This window comes from Emys orbicularis, chromosome 11 (genome assembly GCF_028017835.1).
Source record: "Emys orbicularis isolate rEmyOrb1 chromosome 11, rEmyOrb1.hap1, whole genome shotgun sequence".
In the NCBI taxonomy this organism is placed as follows: Eukaryota; Metazoa; Chordata; order Testudines; family Emydidae; genus Emys; species Emys orbicularis.
The window spans coordinates 858,474-882,593 of record NC_088693.1 but is presented as its reverse complement, the minus strand read 5'-3'; the positions used below and the strand labels follow the sequence as shown (position 1 = coordinate 882,593).

The 24,120-nt window shown below is 68.2% G+C and overlaps 1 protein-coding gene across 1 annotated transcript in view; it reads left to right on the top strand.

Moving 5' to 3' along the window:
- SPEG (striated muscle enriched protein kinase) overlaps positions 1-21,145 on the top strand; it is a 108,922-nt gene extending 87,777 nt beyond the window's left edge. Inside the window, 15 exon segments of the mRNA XM_065413383.1 lie at positions 377-529; positions 2,402-2,444; positions 2,967-3,035; positions 3,936-6,123; positions 6,546-6,698; positions 7,596-7,712; positions 10,989-11,156; positions 11,631-11,753; positions 14,243-14,407; positions 14,765-15,476; positions 17,650-17,889; positions 18,467-18,690; positions 18,789-18,864; positions 19,572-19,721; positions 20,923-21,145. Coding sequence (XP_065269455.1) covers positions 377-529; positions 2,402-2,444; positions 2,967-3,035; positions 3,936-6,123; positions 6,546-6,698; positions 7,596-7,712; positions 10,989-11,156; positions 11,631-11,753; positions 14,243-14,407; positions 14,765-15,476; positions 17,650-17,889; positions 18,467-18,690; positions 18,789-18,864; positions 19,572-19,721; positions 20,923-21,145 — 4,804 coding nt within the window.
- The last annotated feature ends 2,975 nt before the right edge of the window (positions 21,146-24,120 follow it).

Here is a 24,120-nt window from a genome sequence, read left to right as displayed (position 1 = left end):
GGCCCAACTCCCCCCCCCCCCGTGGGGCCCGAGTACCCCTCCCCCCGTGGGGCCCGAGTACCCCTCCCCCCGTGGGGCCCAACTCCGCCCTCTCCCCCCCCCGTGGGGCGCCCTGGGGCCTGACTCTCCCTCCCCCTGAATCCTCCTCCCCCCTCAGGGCCCAACTCCCCCTCCCCCTATGGGGCGCCTTGGGGCCCAACTCCCCCTACCCCACCGCAGGGCGCCCCAGGGCCCGATTCCCCTTCCCCTCCCCCTCCTCCTCCCCCCCCATGGGGCGCCGTGGGGCCCGACTCCCCTCCCCCCATGGGGCCCGACTCCCCGTCCCCCCCGCGGGCGCCCCGGCTGGCTGGCGTCACTGGGCTCTCCTTGCCGGCAGCCTGACGGGGATCTCCCCATTTGTGGGCGAGAACGACAAGACCACGCTGCTGAACATCCGCAACTACAACGTGGCCTTCGAGGAGAGCATGTTCCTGGGGCTGACGCGGGAGGCCAAGGGCTTCCTCATCAAAGTGCTGGTGAACGACCGGCTGTGAGTACCCCGGGCCGCAGGCCCCCCCCTCCCTGGGCCGTCCCCCCCCACCGCCCGGGCCGCAGGCCCCCCCTCCCTGGGCCGTCCTCCCCACCGCCCGGGCCGCAGGCCCCCCCTCCCTGGGCCGTCCTCCCCACCGCCCGGGCCGCAGGCCCCCCCTCGCTGGGCTGTCCCCCTCCACACCCCCTGCCCTGGGCCTCCCCCCAAGGCCGCGGGCCCCCCCTCCCTGGACCGTCCCCCCCACCGCCCGGGCCGCGGGCCCCCCCTCCCTGGGCCGTCTCCCCCTCCCTGGGCCGTCCCCCTCCACACCCCCTGCCCTGGGACATCCCCCCAAGCCACATCCCTTCATGCCAAGGCCGCTGCAGTCCCCAGCCCAATTTTGCCCCCACCCTCTGGGCCATTTGTCCCGGAGTCGCGGGCTGGGGGCTCGGGCCCCGCGCTGAGTGAAGCCAGCCAGGACTCGGGGGCAGCGTCTCCCCTCAGGGCCCCTCAGCAGGGCAAGGAGCCTGCCCGGCTTCAGCCCCTCCTGGGTCCGACCTCGAAGCGTTCAGCCCCCTGCTCACCCCGGGAGCTTCCCGCAGCGAGTCCCCCTGGACGGGACCCCTGGGGAGTCTCCCACCCCCCCAAAGGGCCCTGCCCCCCACTCCGCAGCCAGCCGTGACTCCCAGCCAGCGTGGGACACAGACGGGTTCTTAGTCGGGAGCCCAGGGTAGGACAGAGCTTGTGAGCACAGAAATCAGGGACCTGCAGCAAAGTCCAGCTTGGGGGGATCCAGGGCCCAGAGTGCCCCCCCCCCGGGTCCCAAACCAGGCGACTGACTCGCTTCCAGCAGCCCAGCCCCAGTCACCCCCGGCTGCCCCCCCGCGGCCTTTGTCTCCTTCCCTGGCAAACAGGGCCCCTGGGCTCTGGTCTCCAGCCCCTCCGGCTGGCTCTGGCAGGGGAGGGGCCGGGCCGTCAGTGGCCGGGATACAGGGTGTCGGCCATTGTCTGTGCCCAGGCAGCCAGTCGGTGTCACACCTGCCCCAGGGGGTCTCTGCAACGATCACACCCCCGTTCCATGACCGTATTTCCCCAAGGGAAAACGGGACATCGTGTGGGGCTAGCGCTAGCCCAAATCCTCCCTGTCCCCACACAGGGCTGGTCCAAGCTGCTCATCTGAGCCCTGCCCCCCACCCCGCGTGGGGCCGGCATTACCCCCCACTCCCTGCACGTTCCCCCGCACCCTCTTGTTTGACAAAAGGGGGCATTTCTCCCATTGGCGTTGGCAAGGGCAAATGGGACAGATGCCCACTTTTGTCAAAAAAGACGGGTCGGCCGGGACAGAGCTTAAAACCGGGACCGTCCCGGCCAAAACAGGACCTAGATACTTGAGTACCCGAGATCCCTGGGCCGCGGCTCGGAGCGGTGACGGAGCCTGGTGCTCAGCCCACGTCCCTGCCCAGGCCTTGGTGCCCCAGTGGGGGGGCCCCGTGGGTGCCCGCTGGGCCCTGCCACACCCCCCCAGGACTGGTCCCATCCGTCCCCCAGGCTGGTCAGGTCTCCCTCCTGCCACCGCCGGGCTGGGAGTGATGGGAGGGAGCACCCCATCACGCCAGGGTCCCACGTGCAGGGTGGTGGAGCTGGGCAGGGAGCACCATAGGCCAAGTCCCCCCGTGCTCAGGGACCAGAACCGCCCCAGGCTGGCCTCCCCGGCCAGAGGGAGATGTCCCACCCTGACCTGCAGCGTGCCAGGCAGTGCCACGGTGCTGCTGCCAGGGGCCTGATGCCAACCCCATTGCCAGGCCTGGCCCTGCTCCCACGGGCAGCCGCGTCGGCGTGAGCCGAGTGGGGGACTCGCCCCCGGGTCTGACCAAGGCCCTGCCCTGTTTGTAGGAGACCCAACGCGGAGCAGACGCTGGAGCACCCCTGGTTTAAGGTGAGTGGTCAGCTGTGTCCAGCCCAGGCAGGGATCTCGCATCTGGGGGGTGGCGGCAGGCAGGGAGGGGGGGGCGGACCAGTGTGGGGGCATCGGCGGGCAGGGAGGGGGGCCGACCAGTGGGGGGGGGCATCGGCGGGCAGGGAGGGGGGGCGGACCAGGTGGGGAGCATCGGCGGGCAGGGAGGGGGGGCGGACCAGTGTGGGGGGACATCAGCGGGCAGGGAGGGGGACGGCCTGGCAGGGGGTTGTTGGCGGGACGGGCCCATCAGGGGGAGCGTTGGCGGGCAGGGAGGGGGACAGTCTGGCAGGGGGTTGTCGGCGGGACGGGCCCATCGGGGGGAGCGGGGTGGCCCAGTGGGCCGGGGGTCGGAGGGCACGGAGAGAGGCAGCCCGGCGGGGGGGTGTTGGCAGGCAGGAAGGGGGCTGGCCCGTTGTGTGTGTGTGGGAGGGGGCGTTGGTGGGCAGGGAGGGGGGCAGAGGCATCAGGCAGCCCCCAGATGCTCCTCTCCGCTCTCCGCAGACCTTGGCCAAGGGGAAATCCATCAACACCGACCACCTGAAGCTCTTCATCTGCCGCAGGAAGTGGCAGGTAAAGGCGGGGGCGGCCGAGGCCCAGGGAGGGCTGGGGGCAGGCGATGCTGCCATGGGGCGGAGATGGAGCGAGTGGGGATGACGCCCCCGTGCAGAGGCCTGTGCTCCTGTGGCGGGTGCATGGAGCCTGGCTGGGCCCCTGCGTGGGGAGCAGAGAGGGGTGTGGGGCTCCCGCGCCAGGCCCAGCGAGATCAGTGGGGAGCAGTTCGTCCCGGTGCTGAGCCAGGCTGCGGCTGCCCACGGCCCCCAGAGTCTGTGGCAGGGCTGGGACACGTCCCTCCGTCAGCCCCATGGGGGCCAAGCCCCCTGTGCTCCCATCCCAGGGACTGTGGGGTGGGGGTGCTTGAGGCAAAGCCCCTGCCACCCCCTCTGGCAGCTCAGGGGCCTCCGGTCCCCCTGCACAGCCCCCCCCCCCCAATCCCCTGCCCAATTCTTCCCTTCCCCTCCACGGCTCCCCCCAGGAGGCTCCCCCTTCCCCCCACGGTTCCCCCCAAACCCCTGTCCGATTCTTCCCTTCCCCCCCACGGCTCCCCCCAGGGGGCTCCCCCTTCCCCCCGCGGTTCCCCCCTAACCCCTGTCCGATTCTCCCCTTCCCCCCGCAGTCCCCCCAACCCCTGTCCAATTCTCCCCTTCCCCCCGTCCAATTCTCCCCTTCCCCCCCACGGCTCCCCCCAGGGGGCTCCCCCTTCCCCCCGTGGTTCCCCCCAAACCCCTGTCCGATTCTTCCCTTCCCCCCCACGGCTCCCCCCCAGGGGGCTCCCCCTTCCCCCCGCGGTTCCCCCCAGCCCCTGTCCGATTCTCCCCTTCCCCCCCACGGCTCCCCCCAACCCAACCGCCCACCCTGCCCCCCGGCCCTGCAGGCCCCAGCGCAGCTTCTGACCCGTCTGTCTGCCCGCAGCGCTCTCAGATCAGCTACAAAGGCAGTCTGGTGCTGAGAGCCATCCCGGAGCTGCTGGAGGACACGTCCAGCCACCTCTCCATTGCCCTGCCCCGGCACCTCAAGGACTCGCCCGCCCTCTCCTCCTCCTCGGACTCGGAGGAGCTGGACGAGCTGCCCCTCCTCCCCATGCCCCACCAGGTGGAGTTCTCCGGCTCCCGCGTCTCCCTCAACGAGATCCCCACGGACGACGAAGCCCTGGGCCAGGCCGAGGGGGCGCTGGAGGAGGCGGCCCCCATGGAGTGGCAGGTGGAGGTGGCAGGCCCGGGGAAGAGGCAGACGGGCGCTGGCCCGCGGAAGAGGCCCACGGTGGCGGAGGGGCCCGGCTCCTCGGACGAGGACTCCGCCGAGGCTCAGCCGCGGCCCGAGTGCCCCCGGAAGGCCCTGAAGAAGGGCTCCAGCCTGGAGTCCCCGGAGGGGGGGCGCCCGGCCGGCCGGAGGGGCGAGCTGCGGCGGGGCAGCTCTGCGGACAGCGCCCTCCTGCTGGGCCTGCCGGCGGAGGCCGGGGCGGGCGAGGAGCCCCCCAAGGCGCTGAAGAAGGCGGCGTCCATGGAGCTGCCGCGCCGGAGCCCCAGCCCGGGGGGTGCGCCCCGCAGGCAGGCCGAGGAGGAGCGCACCCAGCGCCTGGAGCTCGTGCGCCAGCGCCTGCTGCGGGACGGTCCCGTGGAGCCCAGGGTCAGCGGCCTGCGGGGGCCGCTCCTGGAGACCCTGGAGAAGAAGGTGCGGCCCCCCCGGCCCACAAAGCAGCCGCCCCCGGGGGCCAGGCTGGTGCGGGCAGCCTCCAGCGAGGCAGCCCCGCAGCACCCGCCCCCAAAGCCACGCCTGCTGCAGAAGAGCAGCTCCTTCAGCCAGGGGGACCTGGAGCCGGTGACGGTGCACCGCCGCTCGGGCGCCCCGCTGGAGATCCCCGTGACTCACCTGGAAGCCCAGCGGCTCAAGGAGTCCCCCTCGCTCTCCGCCCTGACGGAGTCCCGGCCCCAGACCCCGCGGGAAAGCTCCTCCAAGCCACCCGGCCCTGAGCTGCCCGAGGCCTCCCCCGAGCAGGGGCCTGGTCCGGGGGACACTGCCAGGCCCAGAGCCAGCTTGGCAGTTGTGGGCAAGAAGCCTCCAGCCGAGAGGCCTCAAGAAAAGCGTCTGCCGCGGCCCGCAGCTGCCAGACCTACCCAGGTCCCCCTGCAGGCAGCTCCCAAGCCCAGAGCAGCCCTGCCAGAGCCCCCTGCCCTGGACTCCAGAGCCCCCAAGCCCTCCTCCTATGCACAGGTGATACAGTCCATCCAGCTCCCCGCCGCGCCCGGGGAGCCTGCCCGGGCTGAGCCCCCCGCTGCCCGCCCACAGCCGCACCCCGCACCCTCCCCAGCCCACGCTGCGGGCGGTGCCAAGGCGGAGGTGCCCGCGGAGGAGGCGGCACCGCTGCGTTCCAGCAGCGCCCTGGCCATCAAGGACATCGACTCGGAGGAAGTCTTCGAGGCCAAGTTCAAGCGGGGCCGGGAGTCTTCGCTCAGCCGCGGCCTGAAGCTGCTCACCAGGCCCCACTCGGAGGACCGGCACCTGGCCAGCCCGCTGGTGCGGGAGGAGGGGATGTACCGGCCCAGCCCGGCCGGGGCGCCGCTGGAGCTCGCCAAGGGCCCGGCCCAGCGGGCCCAGTCAGTGCAGGACCTGCGTGAGCCGGAGGAGGCCAGCTTCATCCTCAGGATGTCCCAGCGCCTCTGGCGCACGCCCCCCATGGAGAGGAAGCAGCCCAAGGAGGAGGAGTCGGGCCGCGAGCCCCCGAGCCGGGGCCGCCGTCTCTCCTGGAGCCTGGGTCTGGGCAGCTCCAAGGACAAGCGGGACTCGGCGAGCCTGAAATCGGAGCCAGGCAGGAGTGAGGGTGGGTCGGAGTCGCCCGTCGTGGCCATGAGGCGGAAGATCAGCTCCACCATGGAGCGCCTCTCCCAGCGGCTGCGCAGTCCCTCGGATGACAGGGGGGAGGCAGAGGGGCCCGGGAAGCGGAGCCCGCTGCTCGCCCTGCTGCGGAGATCGAACTCAGAGGGGGAGAACCTGCGCAAGATGGGGATTCCGCAGAACCAGCTGGCGGCACAGTCAGCCCTGGCGCCCTCCGCCGAGTCCTTCCAGTCAGAGAGCAGCACCCGCTCGGAGGCGGGTGCCCGAGGTGAGCGGGGACAGGGGCTGCGGAGGGGGCCCGGAGCCCACTGGGCCCCTGGGGATGTGCCTGCTGGCAGCCATCTCTACCCCATTGCCAGGGCTGGGGCCTGTGCTGGCCCTGGGGCAAACCAGAAACTGACCTTCCTGGCCCCCCCGGCCGCTGTGCACCGTCCCACCCCTGCATGGCAGATCTGGGCCCCTGGGGAGCAGGCTGGGGGGTCCCTGTGTGAGCAGCCCCCACTCTCAGCCCTCCAGCCTGCAGCCAGAGCCCCTCTCTGGGCCGGCCGGGAGCACGGGCGGTGGTCGTGTACACTGTTACCTGCGGGCACCTGGCAGGGCTTGTCCCGACACATGGCCCCCACCCGGTGGCACCGCGGGTGGCGCCTGGGCGAGGCGTAGTCAGCATGGCCTCGGCCCCTCTCTCCGCAGCTCCCAGCGAGGGCCAGAGACGCTCCCGGTGGGACCGCTGGGGCCTGTCCCGCGCCAAGAGGGACAAGGTGGCCTCGCAGCCCAACATCCCGGCCAGCCTGCTGCAGGAGGACGGCACCATCGTGGGCAGGCAGTACGTGCGCAACGCATCGGGTAGGTCCGGCTGCGCCCGTGTCCTGGGCCGGGCAGGTCTGCGGGGCTGGCTCAGGGATCTAGGGGTATCCCGGGGGATGTGGGGTGGCGGAGGGTCTGGGGAGAGGCCATTTCGGGGGGCTGGCAGCTGGCTGGGACAGGTGGCTGGGGAGCAGGTGTGGGGAGGGGAAGGGGGCAGAGCCCCACAGCCCCCCCTGGCCGGGAGGAGCACTGTGCGGGGGGCCCTGCAGCCCAGCAGAGCCGGGAAACCAAGGCTGCAAAGATGCCATGTTGGCTCCCTTGCACCCGACGCCACCCGCGCTCCGGAGCCAGGCCCGGCACTGCTGCGGGGCCCGAAGGACAGTCTGCCCGAGGCAGCGCTGGGCACCAGGCAGTGCCCCATGTGTTCGGTCGCCGGGTACGGGGTGCTGGGCTCATGGCGCCCTGCTCTGAGCAGCCTCCCCACCTCGTCCCGGGCAGGGTCTGGCCCCCCAGTGTCCGGCCTGGCCCTGGGGCAGCCCCCCACAGCGGAGCGGGCCCTGCGGCGCCCGGCCCCGGCGCTCTGTCTCCCACGCTGGGTGGTCTGTGTCCCGCTGCGATCACACGAGAGGGCAGGGGCAGGGGAGGGGGGCCAGGCCGGGGACTTGGGGGGCACTTAGCAGAGGAGCAGCCGATCTGTGTTCTGGGGGTCCCACACTTATCCCCTCCCCCCACCAAGGCCCCTGGCCAGTAGTGGGAGCAGGGCTCTGTCCCTCCAGGGCCCCTCAGGGCCACTCCTGGGCCAGCAATGGGGGTGGGAGAGACGCTGAGCCAGGGGCCCAGCTGGCAGCCCCATGCGCTCCTTCTGGGGGACCGTGCTCACCGGGAACCCCCATTCCACCCTCCCTCACACCTGCTGTGTCCCCTCTGCTCCCCCAGACTTTCCCCCCGTTTTCCACATCAAGCTGAAGGACCAGGTGCTGCTGGAGGGCGACCCGGCAACCCTGTTCTGCCTGCCAGCTGCCAGCCCGTCCCCCAAAATCCTCTGGATGAAGGGTAGGTCTGGGATCTGCCGCCTGGGGGCCAGGGCATGGATCTGTGCCCGCAGGGCCGGTGCCCAGGGGCCAGGACTCTGAGGGTGCTCTGTGCGCATGGGATTGGGGGGGGCTTTGGGACTTGGGGGGGCGGCTCTGTGCCCGCAGGACCGGTGCCCGGGGGCCCAGGCTCTGGGGACTCTGTGCCTGCAGGACTGGGTGCGGTGCATGCTGTGGAGCTGAGCGCTGTGACCCCCAGGGCTGGGTGCCCCCAGTATCACTCGCAGCGGGGACGCAAGAGCATGAGCCCCGACCTCAGGGCGGCTGCTGCAGACCAGGATGTGCCCCAGGGTGCCTGGGGCAGCCCTCACTGGAAATGCCAAGCTCAGGGCAGGCTGTGAAAGGGAGAGCAGCTCCTCCCAAACCAGGTGGGTAATGCAGAAGTTAAGCTCCCCAGCCAGTCACACGCCGTGCATCTGATCCTCCACACTGGGTATCCCGCCGCTGCCCGGGAAATCACACAGCCACTGCCGTCCAGTCCCAGGCTCCCGGGCAGCACCTAGGTCCAGCACAGGGAGAAGTCGTGTGAAAACTCTGCTCACCTCAACCAAATGTTCCTCTGACCCCAAAGGGTCACCACGTCGCCAGGGCAGCCCGTCCTTCAGCCTCTCGAACGAAAGGTTTATTATAAAGAAAAACGAACGAACAAGCGGAGCTGTTAACGGGTGAAGCAATCACAGAGACTTCAGTCTACACCTCAGTTTCCTAGCAGTGCGGGGAGGTTGCTGGCTTGAAAGTCCCCCTGGAATCACCCACAGCTCGGATGGGTCACTCAGTCCTTTGCTCAGAGCTTTGTGGGAGTTACCCCGGGGTAAGAAGCAGATTGAAGACAAAATGGGGACGATGCAGCTGCCCTTTTGCCATGTGGCTGGTACTTCCTGTGTCCCAAACAAGCTGCCCAGCACATGGCCTGGAAAAGCCTTGGACTTCTCTGTCCACCGGCCTGCCCTGCCTTGCTGACTCCTCAGGCGCGTCCCCGGCTCCTTTCAACGGGTCGTTGTACGGCCGATGGGCCGCCAAGCAGGCCAGGCAGTGCTGATGCCAGTTTGGGGGGGCCACAGACCTACCCTAGTAGCTATAACTCGCCGTACAAAGTGACACACGTAGAAACAAGCTCCTCGGCCTTGGCAATTGGGAAGATTGTCGCAGGCCCCTCACAGCCGCTCTGCTCACGTTCCGTGCAATTGTACAATTTGGGGGGCGGGATAGCTCAGCGGTTTGAGCATTGGCCTGCTAAACCCAGGGTTGTGAGTTCAATCCTTGAGGGGGACACTTAAGGATCTGGGGCAAAATCAGTACTTGGTCCTGCTAGTGAAGGCAGGGGGCTGGACTCAATGACCTTTCAGGGTCCCTTCCAGTTCTAGGAGATAGGTGTCAACACTATTGTAAAGTGTCCCACGTGTTCCCCACACGGGCACACACCGCCCCGGTGGCGATGTCTCAGGGTACGTTGCACCCCGTGAAAACTCCTCACGGCCCGTCCCTCTCACCAGGGGAGCGGAGCTCCTGGCCCCAAGAATCCAGCGGTGCTCAGGTTCCTCCAGCCCCACGGCCCGTCACTTACCCCAGCTCAGGTGCGCTTTAGGCCTTGTGGCCCGTCCGGGTCGAGGTCACGAGCGAGCTGAGCCCAGCCACACACCCGAGTTACAGACGCCAACAGGGGCTGTGATCAGCTAGCTCTGAAACACCTCCCCACACACACTGAGTGCAAGCAGCACAGTGTCACGGACCCCCAGGATCGGGGCCCCAGCCTCAGTGTGGGGACAGGCTCTGGGAGGCCCTGTCAGGGGCCAGGCCCCCAAGGGGTCTCGCTCTCCCTCCAGGGGAAGCCATGCGGCTTCACAGCCTCCTGGGGCTGGACCCCTGGGCCTGCAGCCCCCCTGCTCCCCCCCCCCCCCCGTGAGCTCCGGGACGAGTCCCCCCGAGACAGACCCGACGGAGACTTGTACCACTTGGGGGGCAGCGCCCCCTCCGCCAGCGTCTGCAGGGACACGCAGCCAGCGCGGGCCGACAGGCAGGTTATTAGTCACCTGGACCAGCCCAGGGAGCCCAAAGCCCCGTCTGTCCCTCTGACCTTGTCCCAGGCCAGGTGCCCGGACTGCTGCCTGCAGCCCACACTTAACTCTCCCCTCCCCTTCCCCCCCAGCCCTTTGTTCCCCAGCCGAGCGGGGGGATGTGGCTCAGCCCCCTGCCCAGTGGTGGGGGGTGCAGATCTCTCTGGGTCGCTGGTTGCTGGGGTCCGTGTCTGGACAGTCGGATTTGCCATTGTCGTCTCAGAGCTCCACTGCTATGGGACCTAAGGGCCCAGACAGCTGGGAGCCCGTCACACCTGTGTTAGCCGGCCCAGAGAGCGACAGGCCTTTCTATCCCCGAGGTCACTGCAGCACATAGGGGAAACTGAGGCACGCATAGGCTTCATGAAAATATTACAAAAGAATTCCCAGGTTGTCACACCTAGTCCCTTTGGTTTGGGGTTCGCTGCCGGGTGCTCTCAGGGATGTGTGGAGTCGCTCTCGGGGAGGAGAACGGAACAAGACGAGTCTTTAGGCCTTTTGTTGATGGTTTCTCCATGCGGATGTGGGGAGTTCCCAGCTCTGAGATCCAAGCCTAGCCCGGCTGCTGTCGCTGGGTCTCCTCTTTCAGGGAGGGCATAAACATTTCTGTGGGAGAGCAGCTCTTCCATCAGTGTCCATGCCCTGCCGGGTGCCCGCTTTGATAGCCCGGCCCCACGGGAACAGACGGGGGAAGTGAGACTAAGGCAGGCGTTCGACAGAGTCCAGACGCTACCCCTGGTTCTGGTCCCTGTCCGATCGCTGGTAACCCGCAGGCGAGCCGGGCAGATCCCAGCCCTGTCTGTCAGCGTCTGGCTGAGACCTGGGGACCTTGCCCTGGGCTGGTGCCCATTTCTCTGAGCCCCTCTCCCCGGTGATCCCGTGCTGCCGGTCCCTGGAGTCATCCACTGTAAAGACAATCGCTCTGTTCAGGGACCAAAATCTCCCTTAGACCCAAGCCTGCAGGACCAGTGCCAGAGGCAGACGGAAGGGCCCTCGGGCCGGCGCCTGCCGGGCGCTCTGATGCCCAGGTGGAAGTTGCTTGGGTACCAGGCCTGCCATCGGGTGGGGTGCCGCTGCTCAGCTCTGAACGCCGAGCAGCCTGGGACCGAGCCGGGGGCTGGGGTCTCGCTACGGGCGAGTGGCGGGGGTGGCCGGCCGGCCCTGCTCATCCTCCCTCCCCACAGACAAGCGGTCGCTGGTGTCCGACGCCGCGGTGAACATCGTCTCGTGTAAGGACGGCCGCCAGCTGCTCTCCATCCCCAGGACGTGCAAGAAGGATGCAGGCCTGTATGAGTGCACCGCTGCCAACGCCCTGGGCACCGCCACCAGCTCGTGCACTCTGGCCGTGGCACGTAAGGGCCCTGGGCATGGGAGGGCACTGGCTGCAGCAGCTCCTGTGGGGCGGCCGGGATCGGAGGCGCCCCATTCCTGTCCAGGGAGCGCTCCAGGGGTGTGGGGGGGACAGCCAGGCCCTGTCTGCCAGGCCCCCCTGCGGCCACTGCCCCAGGGCACTCGGGCAGGAGCCGAGGGATGGAGGGTTTGTCTGGGGCCCCCGCACTGCAGACGAGGCAAATGCCAACAGTGCAGAGCCCAGGGGCCTTTGGCAAGTGCTAGTTACCTGAGAGGGCCCCAGCTCTCCGGTGCCACCAGTGCCACTAACCGGATCAGTGCTGCTGGTGACCCTGGGCTGGCCCGGCCCCCTCCTTGACCCCGCTCTGTCCCACCCCATCCGAACCCCTGTCCCCTCTCCATTCCCTGCCTCCCCCCTTGGCCCAGTTTCTCACCCGTGCCAGCCCCATTACAGGTCGCGCTGTCTCCCCTGCCAGGCCTGCCGGGGAAGCCGGGCACCCCGGAGATACCTCAGAAGTACAAGAACACGGTGCTGGTGCTGTGGAAGCCTGCAGACAGCCGGGCCCCTTGCACCTACATCCTGGAGTGCAAAATGAACGGTACGAGGCCTCCCGTGCCCAACCGGCACCGCTTGGGCCCATGGGCAGGGCCTTAGTCAGTCCCCTCTTCAGCACCCCTCAGCCCTGTGCTGCCCCCTCCGCTGCTCTCCCATGACTGGTGCTGGATCCCAGCCTGTGACCGGATCCCCGGGGTACAACCTGGGACTGTGAGACCGCTGGGCCCCCTTAACTCCCCAGCCTGGGCTGTCTCCCACAAGGCCTTGCTAGTGACCAGCAGCAAACCCCTCCAGGTGCTGTGATCACTCAGCCACCAGCCTGTGGAGCCCCACACCCCGCTGGATTGCATGAATCTCCCAGAGCCGGTCACATAGAGAGAGGCACCAGCCCATCCCCCCAGCTCCCAGCCTTGCACCCCGGAGCTGCACCATCCTGCCCCGGGCAGACACCCGACCAGTGTAAGTTCATTGCCCAGTCGCCCTCCCTCAGTGTGCAGAGGACACGCACCAGCCTTGGTAACCAGAGCTGAGATTTCCCAAGCGCTGGTTTAGGTAAAGCATAAAGCAGGTTTATTCACTACAGGAAGGTCGATTAGACGTGATTAGAAGTGGGAGGCATACAAAGTGAGCGACAGGTACCAGAGAAAAGAACCGATAGGCGCCCAGTCTAAACCTTAACCCTTATTACTAGGCCCTGTCAATGTCACGGGCCCGGAGATTAGCCCTCCCCTGTGAAATCTCCTCTCCGCCAGGCCGCTGGGAGCGTCCCAGCCGCGGGGCTCCTAGCTGCGAGTCCGCCAGGCTGGGGAGGGACAGGACTTGTCCTTCCCCTGCACAGCTGCTCAGGGCAGGGGGGATCAGACCCACCTCTGGGGACCTTTCGGGTTGGGACCCCCACGGTTACAACACCGTGAAACCTCAGATGTAACTATCTGAAAACGTGAAATTAACCAATTTTTCAACTCTCTGGCCGTGAAATTGATCAAAATGGACGGTGAATTTGGTAGGGCCCAGCTTACTACACCAGGCAGCATTTAGATCAAGCAGTTTTCTCACCCCACTGGATGTTACATTCTCAATACGCCGGCTTCTCTCTCCAGCCTGGGACCAGTCTCCTCAGTTGAAGTCTTTGTCTTCTCCGTGTTCTTGTGGCTTCCAGTGTAGGTGGGGGAGGAGAAAGGCCAGGGCATGATGCCCCCCCCTCCCCCGATTTTATATCCTCAGTCCGTGTGCCCAGACAGGCCTGGTGGGCTTTGCTGAGTTGCCGGGCTGAGCAGTCCCACGGTGTGGTGCTTTACACAATTGTCATTGAATTGTAACTGCTTGAGTCTGTCATGGAGTCCCCGGGCGATGCTCTGGAACTGCTCCCCACAAAGTCAGTCAGGACTCTGGGGAGCCTCCTCTCCCTCGGAGCAGACCGTCTTCAGGGCAAGAAGCTCACACGGCTTCACCTCCTGGGTCTCTTCTGGGAGCATTCAGCATATGCCCCTCCGTGTGCGTCCCACAGCGAGTCCGCCCAGGCGGGGTCCTGGGGAAGCCAAAGGGTTCTGCACCCCCCACTTCGCAGTCAGATGTGACTCTTAGCCAGCCAGTAAAACAGAGGTTTATTAGATGACAGGAACACAGGCTAAAACAGAGCTTGTAGGTACAGAGAATGGGACCCCTCAGCCGGGTCCATTCTGGGGTCCTGCGAGCCAGACACCCCCATCTGCCCTCACTCCCCGTCCCCAGCCAGCTCTAAACTGAAACCCCCTCCAGCCCCTCCTCCTCTGGGCTTTGTCCCTTTCCCGGGCCAGGAGGTCACCTGACCTCTTTGTTCTCCCACACCTTTAGCATCCCCTTGCAGGGGGGAAGGGCCTGGCCATTAGTTGCCAGGAGACAGAGGGTCGGTCAGAAACTGAGGCACCCACACAGTATTCAGAGGAAACATTAAGAACAGTCCCACTTCGTCACAGAGTCCCACTCCCCTGCTGATCAGTGATCCTTGAACACTCCTGGGAGCCGAGACTCTCACGTTTACAGCGTATTTCAGGAACAACCATTCAGCAAAAGCTCCTCACTTCATACTCACTAACGATACGTGTATTCGGACTGAACAATGGGGTGCAGCAGATCACGACCGTTCACATCATAGCTTACAAGGCCTGCTTTGTGTGAGATATCGCACCCGCATATGAATGAAGCCTATGGGGGTTACAGGGTGTTATTTGGAGGTTCAGTGTGTCACAGGATCTCTGCAGCCTCGGGGCCTGCGCCGCTCTGGGATCTGTAGGCAGCACCCGATACTGGCCCCACACTGGAGAGCACCTGGCAGCCCCCAGCAGCACCTCCGGGTGCCTGCCCAGGCAGTATTCGTGCCCCTGCTGCCCATCGGGGGGGCTGCAGGGATGGGATTGGGGACCCTGCTAGGGCCCCGTGCTGCCCAGACCTAGGGCACCATCTCCTTGCAGATCCCAGCGCTGCGTCGATCTCCCACCGCAGCCAGTGCCCGAGTGCTCAGCCGGGCACTGACGGCTGCATGTCCCTCCCCAGGGGAACGTGAGTGGAAGACCATCAGCTCGGGCATCGCCGACTGCTACTTCAACGTGACGGAGCTGCCCGCCAGGAGCACGGCCAGGTTCCGTGTGGCCTGCATCAATAAGGCCGGCCAGGGGCCCTACAGCAACCCCTCGGAGACGGTGGCCATCGAGACAGATGGTGAGCGAGCTCCTGGGGGCCCCTGTCCCAGCCCCACCCCCGGCGCAGGCTTGGTCCTCGCCGACATGGGGATCGTGGGGCACTGGGTGGTGTTGGGGCCCGTTTGTGTGTCGTGGACCAAACTAAAGCAGGGGGTTCCCCTAGCAGGCGGGGGGCCCTGCACCGAAGGGGGGCATGTGCTGGCCTCAGTGGGGAGGGGTGGGGGGCTCCCAGCTGCCCTGCTCCATGGCTGCTGGGGGGTGGGATCCTGGTTACTGCCCTGGTTGCTCCCCTGGCTCTGGCTGCCCCCCATTTCCCCAGGGGCGGGGCAGGGTGGGGCACTCACTGGCCGACTGCTCTGTTTTGCTTCCTGTCTAGATCCCAGCGCTGCCCACTCGGCTCCTGCTGCCCAGAAGGACGTGGCTGCCCCCGAGACAGCAGCTTCCAGCCGCTCCACCCAGACCCCTCCTGCCCAGCCTGTGCCCCAAACCGCGGGGGCCCCTCCCCCCACCCCGCCCCGCAAGCACAAAGGGGTCGTGCACATGCCTGGCCGGGCACCACAGGCGCCTGTTCCCGGGGGTGCCTCTGCCACCATCCAGCCGCCTCCCTGCGCCGAGGCAGAGCCTGCCCCCCAAGAGCAGCTCTGCCCCCCTGCCACCCCTCCAGCAATTGCTGGGTCTGGCTCCCCAGAGCTGGTGTTAACGCCGTCCAGGGCTGCGCCTCCTCGCCCCCCCGCTGCCCACACAACCAGCCAGGCGGTGCAGGGCTCGCCCGCCCCTCCAGCCCAGCCCCCTGCCCGACTCTCCCCCATTTCTCCAGCATCGGCCACGCCCGTGTCCCCCTCCCCCAAAGCGGCGCCCATGTACATGGTCACCTCCTTTGTCTCCATGCCGGCTGCGACGCCCCCCACGGACGCCCCGTCCCCTCTCCCCAAAGAGGTGGTGCCATCGGCCACGCGGTTCCTGGGCCGGAGTGCCACCCCGAGCAGGCTTAGCCCCACAGGGCCGGGGGCTCCAGAGGCAAAGGAGGGCACAGCGCTGCGCCAGGGGGTCCCCCAGAAGCCTTACACCTTCCTGGAGGAGAAAGCGAGGTTAGTGCCGGGCACCAGGGTTCGGCCAGACCAGCTCCCGGGGTCCCCTGCAGTGTGCCAGGCTCTGCATTGCCTCTGGGGGGGGGGGTCTGAGAGAGCGATCCAGAGGGGCCCACCTGACCCTATGTCCCGGCATCACGGACCCCCGGGAGCGGGACCACGGCCCCAATGTGGGGACAGGCTCTGGGAGGCCCCGTCAGTGGGCCAGGCCCCCGAGGGGTCTCACACCTCCTCCAGGGGAAGCCACGCGGCTTCATCGCCTCCTGGGGCTGGACCTCTGGGCCTGCAGCCCCTCTGCTGCCCCCGGGCAGCGAGTCCTCCTGAGACAGACCCCGACGGAGACTTGTACCACTTGGGGGGCAGCGCCCCCTCTGCCAGCGTCTGCAGGGACACGCAACCAGCGCCGGCCGACAGGCGGGTTATTAGTCACCTGGACCAGCCCAGGGAGCCCTGGGGAGCCCGGAGATTGGAGGTTAAAGCATCGTGCAGAGGCCAGCCACAGGCAGTGAGCCCCATGGCCCAAGCTGTCCCCATGCGGGGATACCAGGCCGGCGGCTGGCCCAGGTCTCCGGGCTGAAGAATTGCTGTGCAGACCGTGGGGCTCGGCGGGAGGCCAGGCTCTGGGGCCCCGACCCTGATGGGTCACAGCAATGTTTAGTCCTGCAGCCCGAGCCCGAGCGAGCTGACCCGGGCCAGCTGCAGCCAAGCCGTGGGGCTTTTATCCCTGTCTCTGACCTCCTTGGGTGGGCTCCAGCCGAGAGCCCCCACTCCTGCCAGCAGCCAGCTCTGATCCCCCACCTCCGACCTCCCCCCGGCCTCTGTTCGCTGGCTGGGGGATTGTGCCCAGCCCCCCTGGGGACAGGCGGGGAAATCCCCCCCCCCCCCCCCGTGTGTCCTGTGACTGGCTTTGCTGGGATTCCCCATTGAGACGGGGCTGGGCTGGGCCAGTCCTTGTTAATGACCCCTCCCGGGCGACATTCACACCCACGTCTGTGAGCCTCCCCAGGAGCAAACCGCCCCCCCCCCCCGTAACTATGCAGCTTATTGGGGAAACTGAGGCACAGGGTCATAAAAATATTACCAGCGATTCCCCCTTGGCCACTCCCCGCTTGCTCCTGGGCACTGCCCTGGAGGCCCTGCCCCACAGCCTGGGCTCGCTGGCATGGGGAGCAGCTGCCAGGCACTGGGCTTGGCTCTGGGCTGGTCTTGCTGTGGGGTGGGGCAGGTCCTGGTTCCAGTCACTGCCAGGAGACGTCCCCGGCACGGCTGGCTGCCCACCTGCTGCTGGGCGTCACTGAGGCAGCTCCCTGCTGGGTTTGGGGTTTGATCCCCCCAGGCCCAGCCTGGTTCTTCCCGTAGCTTTTGGGTGAGGTCTGGCTCGTCCCCGGAACCAGCCGGCATCGCCCCATTCCTGCATCTCCCCAGCTCAGTTCTGGCCCCTCCTGGGCACTTGGCCCTGGGGCTGCCCACCCCACTGTGTCCCCAGGCTCCAGGCCAGCACCGAGCTCCCTGCTGCCAGTGGGGCCCGGCAGGAGGGCCAGGGCTGAGTTTGCCCCGTGAGAACGGCAGGAGCCCCCTCCCCCCCCCCCAAGTGCCGCTCGGCCAGCGCGGTAAATGGGGGCTGCCAGCTCTCTGGAACTCAGCCCAGGGAGCGGGAAAGTGCAGCCAGAGCCCCGAGCGCTCTCGCAGCCCCCGGTCCAGATGTGCCCCTGCGCCCAGCAGACCCAACCTGCCCCCCACGGTCCTGGCCTCCACCTCAGCCCCTTGTTCTCCAGCTGCTCTGAACGGGCCAGTCTCCGGCACAGGGGTGGGTGTTCCCAGGTCGGGAGTTGCTGGGCACTAGATATCCAGGCGTCAATCACACCTGGGTCTCTGCAGAGATTAAACAACTTCCCCTCCCCCAGTCAAACGTGCAGCACATGGGGAAACTGAGGCACACACAGTATTCACACACAACATTAAGAAAATCCCCACGGGGGGGGAAGGGGGCCAGACTTGGGGGGAGCTGGGGAGCCTGGCGAATCTGCCTTCCCTCAGCGTCCGCACAGCAGTGCCCAGAGAGGCGCCCGGGGGCTGTCCCTGGCTAGGACCCCTTACAGGGCTGCGCTCCCCCCGGCAGAGGGTCTGGCCCAGCCCCGTTGCGCAGCCGGTGCCGATGGCTCCTGTCCCGTAGGGGCCGGTTCGGGGTGCTCCGGGAGTGCAAGGAGAACGCCACGGGGAAGCACTTCATGGCCAAGATCATTCCCTACGAGGCGGAGAAGAAGCAGAGCGTCCTGCAGGAATACGAGATCCTCAAGGGCCTGCACCACGAACGCGTCATGGGCCTGCACGAGGCCTACATCACCCCCCGCTACCTGGTGCTGATCGCCGAGCACTGCGCCGGCAAGGAGATCCTCTACAGCCTCGTCGACAGGTGGGGGGCAGACCAGGGCTGGGCCCTGTGCATCGGGGGGGGGATGGGCGCAGCGGGGGGGGCTGGGGGGGAGCAGGGCTGGGCCCTGTGCATCGGGGGGGGATGGGCGCAGCGGGGGGGGGGATGGGGGGGAGCAGGGCTGAGCCCTGCGCTGGGGGGGGCAGAAGGGGGAGGGGACCAGGGCTGGGCTCTGTGCATCGGGGGGGGGTGGGCGCAGCGGGGGGGGGATGGGGGGGAGCAGGGCTGAGCCCTGCGCTGGGGGGGGCAGAAGGGGGAGGGGACCAGGGCTGGGCTCTGTGCATCGGGGGGGGGGGGTGGGCGCAGCGGGGGGGGCTGGGGGGGAGCAGGGCTGAGCCCTGTGCTGGGGGGGGGCAGAAGGGGGAGGGGAGCAGGGCTGGGCCCTGTGCTGGGGGGGGGGGCAGAATGGGGAGGGGAGCAGGGCTGGGCCCTGCACAGCAGTGGGGATGGGCCCAGTGGGGGTTGGGGGTGTGCCCAGCACAGCGTGGGGGGGAAACGGGCCCTGCAGGGGGGGCCCAGTGGGGGGGGGGGGGCGGGCGCTGACCCCCCCTCCCCGCAGGTTCCGCTACTCGGAGGACGAGGTGGCCGGCTACGTGCTGCAGCTGCTGCAGGGGTTGGAGTACCTGCACGGGCGCCGCATCGTGCACCTGGACATCAAACCCGACAACGTGGTCGTCGCCCACGGCAACGCGGTGAAGATCATCGACTTCGGCAGCGCCCAGACCTACAACCCGCTGGTGCTGCGCAGGCTGGGGCGCCGCGTGGGCACACTGGAGTACATGTGTGAGTGCTAGTGCAGGGGGTGAGTGACCCCCGCCTGCCGCTGCGCCCCCCCATCGCCCGGCCGGAGGCTGACCCGCTCCCCTTTCTCTGCCCCGCAGCTCCGGAGATGGTGAAGGGAGACCCGGTGGGCTCTGCGGCCGATATCTGGGGGGTCGGCGTGCTCACCTACATCATGTGAGTCCCCTCGGGCGCGGGGGGGGGGCCGGGGCTGGGGGGCTGAGTGTGGACGTACAAGCTGAGGGCGCCCATGGAGCTGGGGTGCGGGGTTAATGCCCTGGAACGAGGCGCAGGGCAGGGTACAACCTGGTCCCCGTCTAACGCAGGGCACAATCGTTAGCAGCTCCTGTTCAGGAGAGTGAGGCTGCGGGTCGGGAGTGAGGGGCACCGGCAGAGCTGTGGGGGGCAGGGTTGGGCTGGCAGGGGCTGTGGGTCGGGTGTGAGGGGCCCTGGCAGAGCTGGGGGGAGCCCAGGGCTGGGCTAGCAGGGGCTGCGGGTCGGGAGTGAGGGGCACCGGCAGAGCTGGGGGGAGGCCCCAGGGCTGGGCTAGCAGGGGCTGCGGGTCGGGAGTGAGGGGCACCGGCAGAGCCTGGGGGTGGTGTCCCTGGGGGATTCAGCACCTTCACACCCTGCATTTAAAGTCTGAGGCATCTCCGGGATTGGGGCTGTTTCTGACCTGGCCCTGGGTTCAAGGGACGCCAGCATTAATCCCCCAGTGGGTCGAAGCAGAGCCCTGGGCTGACAGCAGCACCAGTGCTGGGCTGTGTCCGTGGCAGCCAGCCGGGGCCGCAGCCCTGTGATGCAGGGACCGAGGTGGGCTGGGGCCGCGCTGGCCCTGGGCAGTGCCCGGGGGGCTCCTCACCCACTCTGCTGCCGGTCCCCAGGCTCAGCGGCCGGTCGCCGTTCTTCGAGCTGGATCCCATCGAGACTGAGAACAGGATCCTGGCCGGGCGCTTCGACGCCTTCAAGCTGTACCCCAACGCCTCGCAGAGCGCCGCCCTCTTCATCCGCAAGCTGCTCTGCATCTACCCCTGGTGAGCGCCCGGCCGGGAGACCGCAGCCCACCCGGCACAGCCCCGCCCGCCAGGCCCCGGCCAAGCCCCACCCGCCAGGCCCCGGCCGGCCCCGGCACAGCCCCACCCGCCAGGCCCCGGCCCGCCCCGGCCCAGCCCCACCCACCAGGCCCCGCCCCACCCGGCACAGCCCCGCCCGCCAGGCCCCAGCCGGCCCCGGCACAGCCCCACCTGCGAGGCCCCGGCCAAGCCCCACCCGCCTGGCCCCGGCCCCGGCCCGGCCCCACCCGCCTGGCCCCAGCCCGGCCCCACCCACCAGGCCCTAGCCCAGCCCCACCCGCCTGGCCCCAGCCGGCCCTGGCCCAACCCCACCCGCCAGGCCCCGGCTCGCCCCGGCCCAGCCCCACCCGCCAGGCCCCGGCCCAGCCCCGCCCGCCAGGCCCCGGCCCGCCCCGGCACAGCCCCACCCGCCAGGCCCCAGCACAGCCCCGCCTGCCAGGCCCCGGCCCGCCCCGGCACAGCCCCACCCGCCAGGCCCCGGCCCGCCAGGCCGCAGCCCGCCCGGCCCAGCCCCACCCGCCAGGCCCCGGCCCAGCCCCTCCCGCCTGGCCCCAGCCAGCCCCGGCCCAGCCCCGCCCGCTAGGCCCCGGCCCAGCCCCACATGCCAGGCCCCGGCCTGCCTCTCCGCACGCACCGTGCCTGGGCGCTGGCACAGGGCGACGTGCAGGCAGGGGGTCCTGAGGTTACTGAGAGGGGCTAGGAGCCAGGACGCCTGGGTTCTGTCCTAGCTCAGGGAGGGGAGTGGGGTCTAGAGCAGGGGTTCGTTCTCAAACTGGGGGTCAGGACCCCTCAGGGGACCGTGAGGTTATTACCTGGGGGGTTGCGAGCTGTCAGCCTCCACCCCAAACCCCGCTTCCCCTCCAGCATTTATAATGGTGTTAAATATACAAAGATGTGTTTTGAATGGATAAGGGGGGTCGCACTCAGAGGCTTGCTCTGTGAAAGGGTCACCGGGCCGAACGGTTGAGAACCACGGGGCTAGTGGGTTTGCAGGGGAAGTGGGAGTCAGGACTCCTGGGTTCTAGTCCTGGCTGGGGCTTGGGGCCTGTCCTTTCCCTCGCCTGGGCCGGGGGGATGAGCAGCCAGTCCCTGTTTCTGCCTGGGCTCCCCAGCGGCAGACGTGGCAAGTCCCTCACCCCCGGGCTCTCCCTGGCTGTTGCAGGAGCCGGCCCACCATCAAGGACTGTTTTGCCAACCCCTGGCTGCAGGACGCCTACCTGATGAAGCTGCGGCGCCAGACCCTGACCTTCACCACCAACCGGCTCAAGGAGTTCCTGGTGGAGCACCAGCGCCGGCGCAGCGAGGCCGTCACCAAGCACAAGGTCTTACTCCGCTCCTACCACGGCTCCGGCAGCCAGCCGCCCCCCGCGCCGGTCACGCAGTAGCCCCGCCACCTCCTGCGGCGACGGAGGAGTCGAAGGAACATTCCAGGGGCTGGGCCCGCGGCGGCAGGTTCCCGGAGGTGGGGAACGGGGGTCAAGCGAACCGCCGGGACGTGCGTTGGCGTCCGCCCCGCGAGCCTGGCCGCTCGGGACCGCAGAGGAGCGTTCACCCGGGCACCACGGGCCCCTCCGCCCAGCAGAGTTGGCACCGCCGGGGGCTCACTGCTCCCGCTCCTCCTGCGGGGGGCCTGCTGCAAGGGGCGGGACTTCCTGTTTTGCTGTGCCTGAGGACAGGAAATGCTACGCAAACAGCTGGACTTCCAAGACTAGGGGCTGGCGGGCTGCCGGGGGAGGGGAGTGTCTGGGGGGCAGGGGAGACGGGAGCCCAGCAGCAACCTCTGCGGCGCGTGAAACTGTGAAGGGGGGAGATGGAGGGACGGGGGGCAGGAAACAGGAGCCGTGATGATGGGAAGCCACCAGCATCGCTTGCCCTTTGAGATGTTTCCCCCGAGTTTGGGGGAGCCCGGCCCGGCCCGCGGGGTTCCACCGCCAGCAACCGGCTCGGCATGCCTTCTCCCTCCAGCGCCACGCTGCCCACGTGCCCTGTAACCGGAGCTGGGAGGAGCAGAGCCGCGTTCTCGGGGGTCCTGGCAGCAGCTCCCCTGGCAGCGCCCGGCCATGCCGGACGTGGGTAAAACCCCCGGCGTTAGTGTCACCGTGGTGCTCACGGCCTCCTGCACCTCTCGGGGGCGCTGTCGCCCCGGTTTGGCTGCCAGTCCCGGCCCCACTCGCCGTCCTCTCCCCCCGCTGGGCTCCCTCCCTGCCCCACACGCCCCCAGGCTGCCAGGCCATTTGCTGAATATGGCTGAGCTGGTTGTGTGATCCCCAGCCTCCAGCGCCCCCTGCCCCCCCCCTCCGCCCCCCTGCAGCTCGGCCCCAGAGAGTGGCCACAACCCACCTGCATGGGGCGGGGGGGGGGGCGTAGGGTGTCCTCCAGCCGGGGGGGGGGGGGGGAGGGGGAGGCCTCACTGCAGGGAGGGGGAGGCCTCACTGCAGGGAGGGGGGGTGGCCATTTTGACTGAGGGCAGCCCATGGCTTCAGTTCCATGGGAAGTCAGGGAAGCTGGTGGCCATTATGGATGAGGGCAAACTGAGCAGCCCCCCCCCCCCTTCCCACCCACCTGGGGAGCTGCTAGGAGTCACCTGCTGTCTGCGGCCACAGTCTGACATGCAGAGCCCATGTGCCCCTATGCACACACAGCGACACGCCTGTACACACGCACAGCGACACGCCTGTACGTACACACACGCCTGTACACACACACAGCGACACACCTGTACACACGCACAGCGACACGCCTGTACGTACACACACAAACAGTGACACGCCTGTACACACGCACAGCGACACGCCTGTACACATGTACAGTGACTCCCCTATGCACACACAGCTACATGCCTGTATGCCCCACAAACACACAGTGACATGCCTCTACATACACACACATGCCTGTATACACGTAGAATGACTCCCCTATGCATGCACAATGACACCTGTACACACATAGTGACACCTGTACACACACAGCAACACGCATCTACGTACACACATACGCCTGTACACATGTACACACACACCTGTACATACCTGTACACATACACAGTGACACGCCTGTACACATGCACAGCAACATGCCTGTTCACATGTACAGTGACTCCCCTATGAATGCACAGCGACGCCTGTACACATGTACACACACAGTGACACACCTCTACGTCACACACATGCCTGTACACACGCACAGCTACACGCCTGTACATCCCACGCACACACAGTGACGCCTGTACTCACGTACACACACACAGCGACACACCTGTACACACACACAGCAATGCTCTATGCATGCACAGTGACACACCTATATACACACGACACTCCCATACACTCCCATGCACGCGCACACCCACAAGGAGCGTGGCGGCACAGACCGACACTCCCCCATACACCTTCCTGCGACGCCCAGCGCCAGGCAGTTCCCAGGTCTCTGCGCCAGCCATCCCCTCGCTCTGCGCGGGGCCCATGTCCCCCTCCTCCTCCCCGGGGGTTCGGCTGGACCCTGGCACTGCGGCCCCCAGAGATACCACATGGGGTGGCAGCATCGGTCACAATTTCCCCCCACCCCTCCCTCCCGCAGACATCCGACCCCCCCGTCCAGCGACGTGTGCGCCCCCAGGCCCACTCAGCGCCATGTACGCACATTTCCCCTCACAGGCCGGGGTCCATCCACCAGCACAGAGCCGGGCTGGGGGCGCTCGCTCTGTGTGCCCCACTGTCCAGTCCCGGGGGGGGGGGGGGGGACTCGCTCTTGGGGGCTGGGTTCACTCCTGGGGGGGGTCCTGCCAGGCTGGAGGATGGGGATGAATGGCCCCGGCTCCCTGGGCGCTGTGGAGCCGGACGGGACCCATGGCGGAGCTCACTTGGGAGCCCTGCCCTGGGGATCTCGACCCAGCGCCCTGCTCGGAGCCACCCAGCGCTCCCACCCCCTCCCCGCTGCCCTGCCCCTCCGCCCCTCCCAGGTTCGGGGCCTTGCCCCAGGGGTATGGGGCTGGGGGGGGGCAGCTGCTGCAGATGAACTGGCCGAGGCCTCAGCGGCCCTGGGCTTTCGCTGGCCCCGAGGTGCCCTGCAGGGGTCGAGCCGTGTGAACGGGAGGGGGAGGGGCTCTTGGCTTCTCCCCTGCCCCCTCCATGGGCCTGTCCTCTCCCCCCTGCCGGGCAGGCTCCGCTGCCTCCAGCCCAGCCCAGGTGTCCCAGGTGCATCTCCCCCCGGGGGCACTGCTGGCTGGGGGGCAGGAACGGCCTGGCTGCCCTTGCGCCTTGGCTGGACAGTGAGACTGGCCTTGAGCCGGCCAGGGCTATGCCCAGTGCCCGGGGCTGGGGGCCGGGGAAGGGAGCCCCACCCCGGCTGCTGCACAGATGCT